Source organism: Atractosteus spatula, chromosome 20, assembly GCF_055471065.1.
Source record: "Atractosteus spatula isolate fAtrSpa1 chromosome 20, fAtrSpa1.hap1, whole genome shotgun sequence".
Classification (NCBI taxonomy): domain Eukaryota; kingdom Metazoa; phylum Chordata; class Actinopteri; order Semionotiformes; family Lepisosteidae; genus Atractosteus; species Atractosteus spatula.
Window position 1 is genome coordinate 12,598,997 of NC_142725.1, and position 14,786 is coordinate 12,613,782.

Sequence of the window (14,786 nt, forward strand, 5' to 3'; positions counted from 1 at the left end):
GACAGAAGACCTTTCAATAGACTGCTCTGTTTCTCAGCGTATGTGTTTGAACGTTGTTTGCCTGAGTAGCATTTGAAAGGAAGGGCTGTCAAAACATTTGATCCTCACCCTTAATTAGTGCTTAATTATTTTTCATTATCCTAGTGATAACCCCCTCCAGGAAAACTGAGATTAAGATTAATAATACTGCTAAGCTGGAAGCAAGCTAAAATAGGAAAATAAGTCAATTAAAAAAAAGCTGGGTTCCTTTCAGTTGTTCCCTTAGCATTCTCTGGCATGCTCACGAGATTTATCTCTTTACCCTCAGGAAGATAGAAGTGCATGCATGATGTTGGGCTCTCATCTTCACCCTCTCTCTTGCTGTGTCCGTCCATCTGTTCCCTCTCAGGCCGGGTCCTCTACGGCCCCTCTGGTGCTGGAGATGCTGATCTTCCTCATGGATGCTATCCAGACCAACTTCCAGCAGGCGTCTGCAGTAGGCAGCAGCAGCCGAGCCCAGCACGCCCTCAACGAGCTGCACACCCTGGACAAGAACGTGGAGATGACAGACCAGCTCATGGTAGGCGCTACAGACTGGGATGTGTGCTGGGCTCTTTGTTTGTTTACTTGGGACTCTACCTGGTTCTGGGTGTGTTAACACTGTGGTAAAGGGTGTGTTTGTGTGCCGTTCCCTGGGTGTGTGATTGTGACCATCTTGGAAAGGACTTGTTGCGTTGTGCTGTGGTATGCGTGTGAGCCACTCCCTGCTAATAGGCATGTCGTTGTGTGTGTGTGTGTGTGGCCAGGTCCCGACGCTGGGGTCTCAGGAAGGGGCCTTCGAGAATGTCCGGATGAACTACAGCGGTGATCAGGGCCAGACCATCCGTCAGCTGATCAGCGCCCACGTGCTGCGCCGCGTGGCCATGTGTGTCCTGTCCTCCCCACACGGGCGGCGCCAGCATCTTGCGGTCAGCCACGAGAAAGGAAAGGTACGCTGTGCCAGAGAACGACCCGTCGTCTTGAGTGTTTCTGTCCTAGAAACTGCCGTTCTCAAGCACTTCCCTGTCTTGTGCTTCCAAGCTCTGGGATCGCTTTGTCCTTATGTGAGCTCTCCAGAAGTAGATACCCAAGGGACTGTATTTAATACGTACTGTGGCAAAACTAATGAAGCTATACTGTGACATTTAAAAGAAAATGATATGTCTGTGAAGGCTGTTCAGGTCTAAGTTTATCTTAATGTCTTAATGTCATTTTTAGGTGTTCTCACAGAATGGAATACTTGCATATTAAGAGTCCTGTCTGCTGCTTTCTCCTGTTTTAAGTTGCCCTCTCGTTTCTTAAATGTGATCCCATCCGTGCTGACAGATCACGGTGCTCCAGCTGTCTGCACTCCTGAAGCAGGCGGACTCCAGCAAGAGGAAGCTGACTCTGACTCGCCTGGCCTCGGCTCCTGTCCCCTTCACCGTTCTCAGCCTCACTGGCAACCCCTGCAACGAGGACTACCTGGCTGTGTGCGGCCTCAAGGTCAGATCTGTTTTCATCGGTGACTGCGGCAGCTTGGCTTTTGGCACTAAAACTAAAACTGCCCTGCTTGTTCAATGAATAGGTGGGATCAGCTAGACAGCATGTGTAAGTCTCAGGTTGTTGAAGTCCAGACTATACACAGTCCCTGTCCATCTGAATCTCTGTTACTGATTTTTCTGTAATGCAAAAGTACAACAGTTGTTACTATGTAGTCTGAGGAAAGATGGCCAGGACCTTTTGCTCAATTTGAGCTGATTTTGATGTTACTGTATCACAATGAGTTTTTATCCCTGTGCCCCTCAGGACTGCCACGTCCTGACGTTCAGCAGCACAGGTTCAGTCTCTGATCACCTGGTCCTCCACCCCCAACTGGCCACTGGCAACTTCATCATCAAGGCTATCTGGCTGCCCGGCTCCCAGACAGAGCTCGCCATCATCACAGCTGACTTCGTCAAGGCAAGCTGGTCTCCTGCACCCTCACTTCCATCCGTTCAGAAGTTTGTCCATATGGGGAGTTTTCAAGACAGCAGGACAGATTCTGATGCTTGCAAAAACTCACATGTACATTGTTATTGTATGAATGTATGAAAAAATAACTTCCAACTCGTTCATGTTTTCCAGTATGTATTTGGTTGTCAAGTCAAAGAAATAAGTTAGAAAATTGAAAAGTGTAATTCAGCAGTAGAACGTAAAATGGCAACATCACGCTTGGACACTTTTAATCCTTCCCTTAAGCTGTTGTTTTGACCTTGCTCCTTTCAGATTTACGACCTGTCTGTGGACGCTCTGAGCCCCATGTATTATTTCCTGCTTCCAAGCTCCAAGATCCGCGACGCCACCTTCCTGTTCAGCGAGGAGGGCAAGAACACCATCGTGATCATGTCCTCAGCTGGGTACATCTACACCCAGGTGATGGAGGAGTCCAGTAGCGCCCAGCACGGCCCGTTTTATGTCACCAACGTCCTGGAAATCAACCACGAGGACCTGAAGGTATCTTGGTGCCGGCCCGTCTCAGATCAGTGGCTTTATCACACGAGCACCTGCAGCCATAACAGCTGCCTGCATCTGGAGATGAGGCTGGAGACTGCAGAGATCTTCAATAGGATACGTGATTTACCAATGTGCCAGTATAGTACATGGGACTGAAGCCTAAGCAGATGCACTTACTTGAAACCAAAAAAAAAACATTTTAAAGATGTAAAGCCTTCATGCTTCAGTTTTGGATTTCTCCCTCTGTAGTCGCCGGGCGTTGTTGGCTAGGCTTGGGGCCTCATGCAGCGCTGTGTGGTTTTGATTGCAGGACAGCAATGGGCAGGTGGCAGGAGGGGGCGTGTCGGTCTATTACTCCCACGTGCTGCAGATGCTCTTCTTCAGCTACGGTCAGGGCAAGTCCTTTGCTGCCACCGTCAGCCGCAGCACCATGGAGATGCAGCGGCTTTTCACCATCAATGTCAAGAGGTAAGCCACCCACTCTAGCGAACATTCGGTTAGAAAAATCTCTTGGAGGATGATAATATGGTGGCTTGAATTTGAGATGTTCTCAAAAAGATTAATTGCCCACAGTTCTGTAAGTTAATCATGAAGTGTATATTTTGTTGAAAATAATAGGTCATATATTAAATTGTCCGGGCAGTAGTTCACAATATTAAGCCTGTTTTCCATTTTTAGTGTAACACTCATCTGCTAGAGTTCTCCCAGAATTCTTGTCATGTTCTTATAGTTATCTTCTTCTCTGTCTCTACTCTTCAGTATTAAAAGCTGGCAATATCTTGACTCCTTTTCAGTCTGTGGCTTGCAATCTGCTCGTGTTATTAGAAATGCATGACTGCCCTCCAGAATTCCTGTCTGAGACACAAGAATGGCCTTCATGCCAAATTGAGTAATAAAAATCCCTAGATTTAGAACTGTCATTTTGAATTCCAAGAACACTCAAGTTCCTGTCTATTACAGCTCTAACGGTGGCAGTAAGACCTCTCCAGCCCTGTGCCAGTGGTCAGAAGTGATGAACCATCCTGGGCTAGTGTGCTGTGTTCAGCAAACTACTGGGATCCCGTTGGTCATAATGGTCAAGCCAGACACCTTTCTCATTCAGGAGATCAAGACCCTTCCTGCCAAAGCCAAGGTCTGTTAAGAACTGTTATAATATGTACATGCTTGCTTAAAAAAACAGACAGTTTATGTGGATCTTATTTTGCTTTGATACACACTACTGTTCACCACCGGTTCTTTGAATTTCCTCATGGTGGCTAACGTAACTTCAAACGATGTAGCGCTAGGCAATCAAGACGATCATTATGGGTTTTTTCATACCATTTCAACCCACATGGGTTTAAAGATGGACACGACACTTAATGCAGTATGATTGCATTTAACTGTCTCTGTGCCAGATTCAGGACATGGTGGCGATCCGCCACACGGCGAGCAACGACCAGCAGAGAACGACCATGATCCTGCTGTGCGAGGACGGCAGCCTGAGGATCTACATGGCGAATGTGGACAACACCTCCTACTGGCTGCAGCCCTCGCTGCAGCCCAGCAGCGTCATCAGCATCATGAAACCCGTCCGCAAGCGCAAGGCCGCCGCTGCCAGTAAGGGCAAGGGTACAGAATCTCATGCCTGGGAATACTGTAATTATTTTTTTTATTACGTTTGTTCAGCCAATACCTTATCTATGTCGGCTTGTATGGCTACAGATATTAGAGAGGCTTGTCAGCCTTATGTACACTCTTGATTTAAATATCATATTGTGGCAGCACACAGGCAAGTCTTACTTATGTACATTCCTGATTCAGATTTCGTATTGTGGCAGCACACTAGTCTCTTTAACATCACACTAGAAAGTGATAATTGCAGTGCTTTTTATAGGAGGATATACAGGAATGATAGTGCCTAACGCCACACAGACAGTAGAATAGAATGGCATTGCGTTACATGTCAGTAGATGTCATGTTCTTGAGTTCCTGTTAACTGTGTGGTGAATGCATCGTAGTGCTTCTGAGCCAGCTCCCCTCTTCTCATTCCAGCCACTCGCACCACCAGCCAGGTCACCTTCCCTGTGGATTTCTTTGAGCACAACCAGCAGCTGACTGAGGTGGAGTTTGGAGGCAATGATCTGCTGCAGGTGTATAACGCTCAGCAGATAAAGCACAGGCTGAACTCCACTGGGATGTACGTTGCCAACACCAAGGTGGGGGCAAATGCTGACCGGCGGTAAACGGTTTTCTGTAGAAATGGCTATTCAACAGGAAGGCAGGACCAGGCAAATGTTTTTCTAAAGCTGATGAAAGAGGAGACTTGTGGGCGTCTGTTCTTTTCCCTTTTGAGTTGAGCAGCGACTTCTGTTTTTTTGCAAATATTGGTGCTTTTGCATGAAATGTTCTTCGTTTCAGCCGCCCACCTCATTCTCTCTCTGTCCCTCTGCTCTGTCCAGCCCGGGGGCTTTACAATAGAGGTGGTCAATAACAACAGCTCCATGGTGATGACGGGCATGCGGGTGCAGGTGGGCACCCAGGCCATCGAGAGAGCGCCATCCTACCTGGAGATTTTCGGTCGCACCATGCAGATGAACCTGACCCGCTCTCGCTGGTTTGACTTCCCCTTCACCCGTGAGGAGGCCCTGCAGGCGGACAAGAAGCTCTCCATATTCAGTAAGTGCCACTGGTCTCTCCCTCTGGCCTCCAATCGAGATCCCCTCTTTCCCCTCCTCCACGGTGGCGGTCGGCTTTCAGGAAGTCCCCGTTTCCTTTATGTACTGCAGCCGGCTCATGTGCTGTGAAGCATGTCTCACAACTGCTGTGATCATTCAAAATAGATCCGTGAAAGATGTATATACACATTTGTATAAAAGCTTTATTTAAATATGGAAGTTCTGTTCACACTGGCATGCATTCCTCTTAAATGTTGCGCTCACAGCCATTGAAAGCTGTTTGTTAAAAGCTTATAACTGAGCTGGAGCTGAGCTCGCCGCTACACTCAGTGCCACTTGATTGACGTTCCTAACCTGAGCGGGTCCTCCCTTGTCCCGCCCCTCCTCAGTTGGGGCGTCGGTGGACCCCGCCGGCGTCACCATGCTGGACTCCATCAAGATCTACGGGAAGACCAAGGAGCAGTTCGGCTGGCCCGACGAGCCCCCCGAAGACTTCCCCTCGGCCTCGGTCAACAACGTCTGCAGCCCCAACCTCAATCAGGGCAACGGCACGGGGGACAGCGACATCGTGACGCCGGCGTCCGCCAGCGGCACAGTGCTGGAAAGGTGAGCCGAGGAAACTTGGCCCTGTGTCTCGCATAACCTGGTTCATAAAGGATCAGCGCTGTCTGCTTTTTCTCATAGGGAAATGGTAGGGAATCGTTCCAAAGCTGCTGCTACATTGGTATAAAAAAGCAAAATGCTGTAATTCACGCACACCTGAATTCCTCACGATTGTTCATGGCTTTTCTTAACCCATTTGTGCTTATGTTTTTGAAAAGGGCACGCTAGTCCGTAACATCCTAGCTCCTGTTTATATAACCCAATTGGCAATAAGCTGTTTTGAGGTGTGCGTCTTGTAATTTCATAGTCTCAGATATTCATTGTCTGAGCAAAAGATAGCCTGTTAAGCTTAGGAGTTGGAAAAACAGGATGTCTTGCGTATTACAGCGGTCTGGGCGTGTGTGGTGGTTTTCTCAGTGCATGGCTGCCCTCATGAGACTGCTACATGTTTGCATTGCCTCTGTGTACATGAAGCCATTTGGACTTGTTTCATTCTGTGATCCTCACACATTTTTCTTTTTCTTTGCCCCCCCCACCCCCCCAAAAAAAGTTGTGAAACTGAGTCCTTATCAACTTTGGACCGGTTAGTAACCCCCCTTTCTCTGCTCGTTTGCGTGGTGTGTGTGGGTAAAATAAAAAGCAGCACCAGCCAGCATATTTACCTGAATGAGCACATATTGAGATTTCTAGCAATACAATTGTATTTAAAGCAGCTTAATTATTGAGCAAACTCCAAAGCTGAGTTAATCTAATACATATTTCTGACATTCCTTGGAAATGTATGCTGGTTGTTTTAAGAAACATTTAACAAGTATGTTCCAAAATCTCATTATAAACGGCAGCAGGGTTTTGTGTTTTGGCATTTCCGGAGTTGCCTGCCCTCTGTAGAAGCACGTAGGGATTAGGCTGCATCCTCACTGCGTCTGAATGTGTCTGGTTGCCAGGTTGGTGGTGAGCTCCCTGGAAGCCCTCGAAAGTTGCTTTGCTGTCGGAACCACAACGGAAAAGGTGAGTGGATCGTTGAAAAGAAACACGATTAACCCTTTCCTTCTGATCAGCCTTGTGATTTTTGGAAGATCGGGGAAGAAGAAAAACGCAAGCCAGACTGATGTTGTCTTTTCGTTTCGGTGCCATACAGGAGAAGAACAAATCTGCTGCTCTGGACTTAGCCACCCTGCTCCTGTCCATGCCCACTCCAGCTGGGGTCCAGCAGCAAACCAAGGGCCTGCTGGCCAGCCTGCACACGAGCCGCTCAGCCTACCACAACCATAAGGTACTCTGTGCTGGAGGCACACTTAGCATCTGCTTTTCTCCTGTGTGTAGTGTGTAGGCACATTACCTGTCTAATCCTTTTTCGCTGCATTTTGGTACAGTGTTCCCTAAGCTTAATCGGAGACCTCACTGTTTAAGGCAAAACAAATGTGATTACCTTCTTTGAAGGACTATGAGCCATGTCCATGGCATTTTTTTGTAGTACACTGGAATTACTGGAAAAGTTTTACAAAAAGACAAATACTTCACATTCTTTCAATATGTAAAAAAAGACTGCTGGGCCTGCATGACAAAAGAACATGTTGCAGAGTCATTGTATTGTGTTTGAATTGGTGTGACAGCTTTTCTTGTTAAAATGTGTTATGGATATGGGATGAGGTCTGAAAGCAGTCACAGGAGAGTGCTTAGGTGTATCGGGAGTGCTTGTCAATTTCTTTGGCTCCTGTTTATCTTGGGGATGCTCGTCGTGTTGGCAGGACCAGTCCCTGCTGAGCAACGCAGTGCAGTGTCTGAACGCCTGCAGTAGGGATGGGAAGGACCTGGACCCTGAGGTGTTCCAGAGACTGGTGATCACCGCGCGCTCCATTGCCATCATGAGGCCCAACAACCTGGTGCACTTCACCGAGTCCAAGCTGCCTCACACTGACGCAGGTACTGCACCTCCCCTTGCCCTGCCTCTGAGCCACTACCAGTCAGCGGTTCTGTCCATTTGCCTTCCCACACCCCTAAAGGGGAACTGCAACACTGTTTTTATATTTTGGGGTTAGAAAGAATCCACGTTAATGAGTGCATTTCAAACCACACAAAGTAAAATGTACACAGTAATGTTTAAAACCTCCAATTTACATTACAGAATCCGCCATGTTCTGTGATTCAGGATGAGGCAACAAAACTTCTAGTGAGGCTGCAGTCAACGAGCAGGCTTGTGAATACATCTCTCTCAATCCAATAGAAATATTGCTCTCGACTTCGAGACGGTTTTGCCAACAAATACCCCTTGTTAACTCTGCGTGCAGATCCCGTTGGATCATTTCTGCAGTGAAATGTCTGCTGCACAACCTGTACATCACATTAGTCATTAGTGACTGGTGAGCAGGAAGGTCCGCACTGCGTGGCAATTCGTGGGAACTGGAATGCGAGTTTGCAACATGGCAACGATTTATAGAAAAAATTGCAATGCCAATTAATTTATTTTGATACTGAGACTTAACTGGTCTGAGAAATTGGGACTGCAGTTCCTCTTTAAAAGTCCACTCTTCTATGGGCTGGCTTGTCTTATGTGGGTTTTTCCAACTTGGGTTCAAGTGTTCCCCCTGATTTGAAAAAGCTCCTTTGTGGCAGCTGACCAGGGTTTTGTGATTGTCCAACACTTGGAAATGGTTTGAAAATGGATTTAGTGGAAGCATTTTCATTCCAGAAGGTGGTATTTTGATGTGCACATGGTGCGTGTTTCCTCAGACACATCAGAGGAGAGCAGGGAGACCCAGAGGCCTTTGGAGAGTGAAGGCTGTAACTTCATCATGCAGCTGGTCAATAACTTCTGGAAGCTCCATGCTTTAAAACCCAAGAACGCATTCCTGGCTCCAGCTTGCTTGCCTGGTAAGCGGTTGCTCCAATCTGATATTGTATCCGCTATTAGTAGTAATCTTTTTATAAAGCAACTCGTTTTTAATGCGTTATACAATAAATCAAAGCAAATGTGTTAAATGTATATGTTTATGCAATTATAATAGAAATAAAAATGACATAAAAAATGTTTTCATGCCACATTTAAAGGCTTTTGAAGGTTTCAAAAGTTTAAGCCTTTTAGGAAGTTTATACACATCTGTTGGTGAAGTGGTCTCAATCTCTTATTTTAATTCAGGTTTGACACACATTGAGGCCACAGTGAATGCTCTAGTGGATATCATTCATGGATACTGCACCTGTGAGCTGGACTGCATCAATGTCGCCTCCAAAATCTACATGCAGATGTTGTTGTGCCCTGTAAGTGTTTTTTTAATGAAATATAAATTAAATGATTTAGATTTTTTTTTAACTAGAACTAATAGGTTTTTTACTTTTGCATTTTTGGCTTTTCTTAAATGGAAAAACTTACGTCTGTGCTGGTACACATTCCTTGATTGCCAGTAATTCCTAGGTTTAGTAATTGGCATCAGCCAGTTTCTTCTTGCTGAATTGAGTTTGTGCAGTATTGTTAATTCAGTATTCAAGAGAAATATGCCAAAGTCGGAACCATGTATCTGAATTGCAGGACACGTCTGTGAGCTTTGCCTGCAAGCAAGCCCTGATTCGAGTTCTGAGACCCAGGAACAAACGCAGACATGTGACCTTGCCCTCTCCTCCTCGCTCCAACACGCCTATGGGTAAGTCATGTGTGGACGGTAATCCCTGAAAAAATAACACTGGAAACTAAACTGCCTGTGGGGAGTAGACATTACATTCTACAGCTCCTCTTGTGTCTGAGAGCTTATATAAACTCTATTTTGCCGTGTTGCTGTTTTTTTTGCTTTGTGGGTTACAAAGATGTTGTAAGTCTTTTCCTGGCTCTGTTTTGTTATTTGGGGAATGTTTCTGACTCGGTCCCAAAACTTTTACAACTCTGAAGTAATAAGGCCGATCTCTCTCGGGTGTTCTGAGCCTGTGCTCTCGTGAACCCTTGCAGGAGATAAAGACGACGACGACGATGACGACGCAGACGAGAAGATGCAGCCAGCTGGGATGTCCGGTGGGGAGGGCGGCAGACAGGAGAGCCAAGAGCAGAGTGAAGTGGATCACGGGGATTTCGAGATGGTGGTGAGTTCGGCCGAGACGGTAGCTACAATCCGTGCTCCGTGCCCCTTGTGTGCAGGATTCCAGCATTCCAAAGAGCCATCCCAGAGCTCGTTAAATGTAGGTTACGTGCTTGTCTCAAGGTTAGAATCCAAACTGCAGGCCCTGAACATGAGAGTGACCTGGGATACAATGGCCGTGCTTTGATTCTTCCATTGTAAGAAAACAAATTGCTGATCTTCACGCACGTTCCGGTAACTTGATGCCAACTTATTTGTGTTTCTCTGGGCTTGCCAGCCTGGCAGACACGCAGGCAGACAGTTGTTATATAATTCCCTCCTCCTGTTCCTGTTCCTGTCGCAGTCGGAGTCGATGGTTTTAGAGTCCGCGGAGAATGTGAACAATGGCAACCCCTCGCCGCTGGAGGCGCTGCTCGCCGGAGCAGAGGGCTTCCCGCCGATGCTGGACATCCCTCCCGACGCCGACGACGAGACGATGGTGGAGCTGGCCATTGCACTCAGCCTGCAGCAAGATCAGCAAGGTCACTGGCCCTCTCTCGAATACAATTAAATGGTTTATTCTGAAGACCTTAAATTAGGTCAGATTCTAGTTTGCAGCATAAGAACGTACCCTTATTTTTAAGCATTTCAAGCAACCTCTGAGTTGTCACGTTAAGCTCAGTGAAAACGCTACTGCTGCACGAGGTAGAAATATTTCCTGTAGCTACTGGGCGGGTCTGAGACTGGCGGCGGAGGGGTGTGTAAGTGGGTGCTCTGGGATTGTGACTCTGGGATTGTCCGCTGTCGTGCTGCAGGCAGCAGCAGCAGCGCACTGGGCCTGCAGAGCCTGGGCCTGTCCGGCCAGGCCCCCAGCTCCTCCTCGCTGGACGCTGGGACCCTCTCAGACACCACGGCGTCAGGTAATCAGCTCAGCCTCTCCTCCATGTACAAGCGCGTGCACGTCCTGGTGGCCCGGGACTTATTTAATATTTTTACTGCATTCCAGTCTTTGTCCCCATCGTGGCATGCTGCCGTGCTTATAAGGTTTATAATTGCGTCTTTCTCATAAATCTCAGAATCTGTTCTTTTTCAAATTATTATTTGTTATGTAACCCTTTAAACCCTTTCCTGCTTCTACGTCCTCAAATGGGGTGAATTTAAAAACAATTAAAATAAACCTCACTTTTTTTAATAAGCCATCCATATGAGTGCATCAGTTACCGGAGTACCAGCCATGATCTGGCATTAGCAGTCAAGCATATTGTAAGTATCAAGTGAGGATGTCATTGTGCCCCCCTCATTAACTAATGGGGAAAGAAAAATATCCTGATATTTGCGCTTTCTGAAAGGGGAGCATGCGGGCGTTGGCGCTTGGTGGGCTTCCCCCTGCCCTGTTCTTACAGAAGGTCCCCGTGTTTTTCCTGTAACAGCTCTGGTTATGCTTTCAGCTCCAGCCTCCGACGACGAGGGCAGCACGGCCGCCACAGACGGCTCTACCCTGCGCACCTCGCCGGCCGAGCACGGGGGCAGCGTGGGCTCGGAGAGCGGGGGCAGCGCCGTGGACTCTGTGGCGGGCGAGCACAGCGGTAAGACGCACCCAATTGAAAGAGCCCCTCAATCAACACCCCAAAAAAACCAACACTAGCGGGAAGTGGCCACTCTTGGTTTCGGCGTGCTTAAGATTATGGCTGAAAATGGGTGTCTTTGCGTTCTCGACAATTTGAAGCGTGTTGTTCCGCCTGCCCGTCGTGTCTCTCTGAGTGCCCGGGGTGTTGTGGGGGGCGTTTCGATGCCCGCCCGCCCGCCCTGACTCGCGGCCTCGCTTGCTGTCGTTCAGTCTCGGGCCGCAGCAGTGCCTACGGGGACACGGCGGCCGAGGGGCACCCCGCCGGGCCTGGCAGCGTGAGCTCCAGCACCGGGGCCATCAGCACCACCACGGCCCAGCAGGAGGGCGAGGGCTCCGAGGGCGAGGGCGAGACGGAGGGCGACATCCACACCAGCAACAGGTGAGCCCGCCCGCCCGCCCACCCAGGCTGGGCGCTGGCATCGCAGGCTGCTTTCCTTGAGATCTCACCAGCCAGCAGTTTCCAGAGCCCGGCTCATCTGATTTTTTTTTTTCCTCTTCTACTGGAAGAAATCCAGTGATTTAAACTAATGGGCACAGGTGGGATGAATGGTCATTCCAGAGTGGCAGTTCTTACTGGATAAACAGGGCAAAGGAGGACGGCTCTTCTGGTCCCAGTGACCTAAATCCTCTTTTTTTAATAACTAACTAGACCAATTCCTATTACAAGCAATTGTATATGGCCAATAAAGTGATCTTAAAAAGTGGGGTGGGGGGCGGAGCGGTGGCTCTGTGGCTCAGGATCTGCGCCTGTGGCTGGAAGGTTGCCGGTTCGTATCCCGCCGTCAGCAGAGGAATCCTAGTCCATTGGGCCCCTGAGCAAGGCCCTTAACCCAGGGGCACCGAATAAATGGCTGACCATTGGAGAGCATGATGGGATATGCGGAAAAGACAAATTCCTAATACAAGAAATTGTGTATGGCCACTAAAGTGATCTTTAGCTTATTGCTTCACGTTCAGCTTTCACTGTTTATTGATGTTAAGAGCAGCAGCTGAGGCACTTGTCTGCTTCTCTCGCTGTGCGCAGGCTCCACATGGTGCGCCTGATGCTGTTGGAGCGGCTCCTGCAGCACCTCCCTCAGCTGCACAGTGTCGGGGGAGTCCGCGCGATCCCATACATGCAGGTGAGGCAGAACGGCAAGGACCCAGGGAGAATGCCTTTGTAGGGGAATTGTTATCCCATTTTAATTGTGGCATACTGAACTTTATTCAGATTAAAGGGCATACTACAGTGAAACTCATGCCTCATGCAATAAAAACATTTAAAGCAGGTGTAATTTAACCAAAAGCACCACCGAGGATCGTGCTGGCCAAAATTCTTTTTGGCATCTCCTGGTTTAGAAAATATCAACTGGCATCATCCCTTTACAAAACCAGTTTAAAGCTCTCAACGAGGAATGGATCAGTTATTTTAAAGATGATGTCTGATTCAGTTAGCCAATTCGAGTTCTTGTACAATAACATGAAAAGGGGTAAGATTTTTATCTGTTCCTTTACCATAATAATTTTCAACCCAAAGTTCAACGAGTTTGTCATTTGTAATAGTCTATAAATGTGTGCATCCTACAAGTATAGTGTAAAATATTGTCTCACTGGAAGCAGTGTTACATTACGTGTCTGTTTGCAATGAGCCTGGGCTCGTCTTGGTCAGTGCTGTGGGTGCACTCCTTCAGTCTGTGGATGCGTCTCGCAGGTGATCCTGATGCTGACCGCAGACCTGGACGGGGATGATGAGAAGGATAAGGGTGCTCTGGATGACCTCCTGTCTCAGCTCATCGCTGAGCTGGGAATGCACAAGAAGGTAGGATCGATCCCACATGGCTGTGTTTTAGAATGCCCACAAATACACCTCCAGTTATGATTCAGCTTCTAGGTCAGAGCTGCTTATGTGTAATGAAACAGAGCAGATTTTGAGCAACACCTTTTCCCAATTGGAGAATGGGATCCAAATAAGGTTGTTGGATGCTATGGTGAGTGTTTCTTTTTTGTTTTTAAGTTTAATGGCTCACAAAGTGTGGTCCAAAATGTAACAGGATCCACTTAAATATTTATTTCTTTGCTTGACATTGAATTTTTTAAATAAAATGATGGATTGTTTAATTTTAAAAGGCTGCCCACTTGTCTCTGAATCCTACTGCACTGTGGGAAGTGTATTCCACGAAGTGCATGCATCAGCCCTTGCTCAGTTGAGTATATGAGCATTAAGAGCACAAGGATTTTTTTGCCTTTTCTTTGAAAGTTTAAACATTAACATTAAGTAATGCATTCAGAAATAATTGTGAAATGTTGATGTACATTTCAGGACGTTGCCAAGAAGAATGATCGCACCCCCATGAATGAAGTGCACCTGGTCATTATGAGGCTTCTGAGTGTGTTCATGTCCCGTACCAAGTCAGGGTCCAAGTCATCTTCTGAGGTATGCAGACCCTGCACTGGCATCTGTGTGAGACCCTGCCAACTCCATGTACACTGCAGCACTTTCTGACTATGGATTGTATTTGGTCACTTAGACAGGATAAATGCTCTACTCCCATTGTACCACTGAATTTCAGAAAAGGCATTCACATGTTACCTCAGTCTAAAGACAAGTACCCTATGAGAATATATTGCATCTTACAAAGGAAGACTCTGAAAAGTTTTTTCACATCTGTTGAAGTTTGTGACTTCTGTCTTGTTTTACAGAGGGTCCCGTTTTTCCCATTGATTATAGATCAGCAGTACCAGCATTTTGTATTTAAAAGCCTGTTACTTTTCTAATAACAGTAAATCTTGTTTTATGAGTGAAACCTCCTAGAAAGCCTTATATTCCACATTTTTTCAATACCGCAAGCTTTCCACAAAAATGAAACTCACCTGGTGTGAGTGTGGGTGTGTCTGCCCAGTGATGGACTGGCGTCCCATGCAGGGTGTACCTTGCCTTGTAGCCTTTTGAATTACAGTGTCGGTGAGGAGTATGGGAGGGACTGTACTGTGGAAGCCACATTAACAATTCAAACAAAAGTCCAGAGAGGACGCGGCAGATGGATCAAGGATCCTCTGTTCTCTCGTTGAGCTGTCCACCCCTCTCCTGCAGTCTTCCTCGCTGATCTCCAACGCCACCGCCACAGCCCTGCTCAGCCTGGGCGCCATCGACTACTGCCTCCACGTGCTGAAGTCTCTGCTGGAGTTCTGGAAGACCCAGCAGGGAGAGGAAGAGCCGGCAGCCGCCAGCCAGCTGCTCAAACCCCACACCTCCTCCTCACCCCCTGACATGAGCCCTTTTTTCCTCAGGCAGTATGTCAAGGTGGGAGCCAATAGTCTATGTGATGTGTCTTTAAACCAGAATGAAACCACTGGATTATTAGATGGCTGGTACATACAGATAAT

General features: G+C 47.5%; 1 protein-coding gene across 7 annotated transcripts in view; it reads left to right on the top strand.

Moving 5' to 3' along the window:
• ubr4 (ubiquitin protein ligase E3 component n-recognin 4) overlaps nt 1-14,786 on the top strand; it is a 70,276-nt gene that overhangs the window by 24,501 nt on the left and 30,989 nt on the right. The window contains exons 38-64 of one of the 7 annotated variants that reach the window (XM_088937917.1): nt 389-559; nt 786-968; nt 1,345-1,503; nt 1,807-1,959; nt 2,266-2,493; nt 2,804-2,961; nt 3,454-3,625; nt 3,891-4,131; nt 4,528-4,691; nt 4,935-5,151; nt 5,540-5,756; nt 6,304-6,336; nt 6,698-6,761; nt 6,892-7,026; nt 7,502-7,676; nt 8,484-8,624; nt 8,890-9,011; nt 9,280-9,391; nt 9,691-9,821; nt 10,161-10,338; nt 10,612-10,716; nt 11,245-11,382; nt 11,634-11,802; nt 12,448-12,544; nt 13,114-13,221; nt 13,723-13,836; nt 14,494-14,703. In XM_088937917.1, the coding sequence (XP_088794043.1) occupies nt 389-559; nt 786-968; nt 1,345-1,503; nt 1,807-1,959; nt 2,266-2,493; nt 2,804-2,961; nt 3,454-3,625; nt 3,891-4,131; nt 4,528-4,691; nt 4,935-5,151; nt 5,540-5,756; nt 6,304-6,336; nt 6,698-6,761; nt 6,892-7,026; nt 7,502-7,676; nt 8,484-8,624; nt 8,890-9,011; nt 9,280-9,391; nt 9,691-9,821; nt 10,161-10,338; nt 10,612-10,716; nt 11,245-11,382; nt 11,634-11,802; nt 12,448-12,544; nt 13,114-13,221; nt 13,723-13,836; nt 14,494-14,703 (4,095 nt within the window). The remainder of the gene's footprint in view (nt 1-388; nt 560-785; nt 969-1,344; nt 1,504-1,806; nt 1,960-2,265; nt 2,494-2,803; nt 2,962-3,453; nt 3,626-3,890; nt 4,132-4,527; nt 4,692-4,934; nt 5,152-5,539; nt 5,757-6,303; nt 6,337-6,697; nt 6,762-6,891; nt 7,027-7,501; nt 7,677-8,483; nt 8,625-8,889; nt 9,012-9,279; nt 9,392-9,690; nt 9,822-10,160; nt 10,339-10,611; nt 10,717-11,244; nt 11,383-11,633; nt 11,803-12,447; nt 12,545-13,113; nt 13,222-13,722; nt 13,837-14,493; nt 14,704-14,786) is intronic. The other 6 variants (XM_088937919.1, XM_088937918.1, XM_088937922.1 and 3 more) reach the window with 6 other exon arrangements.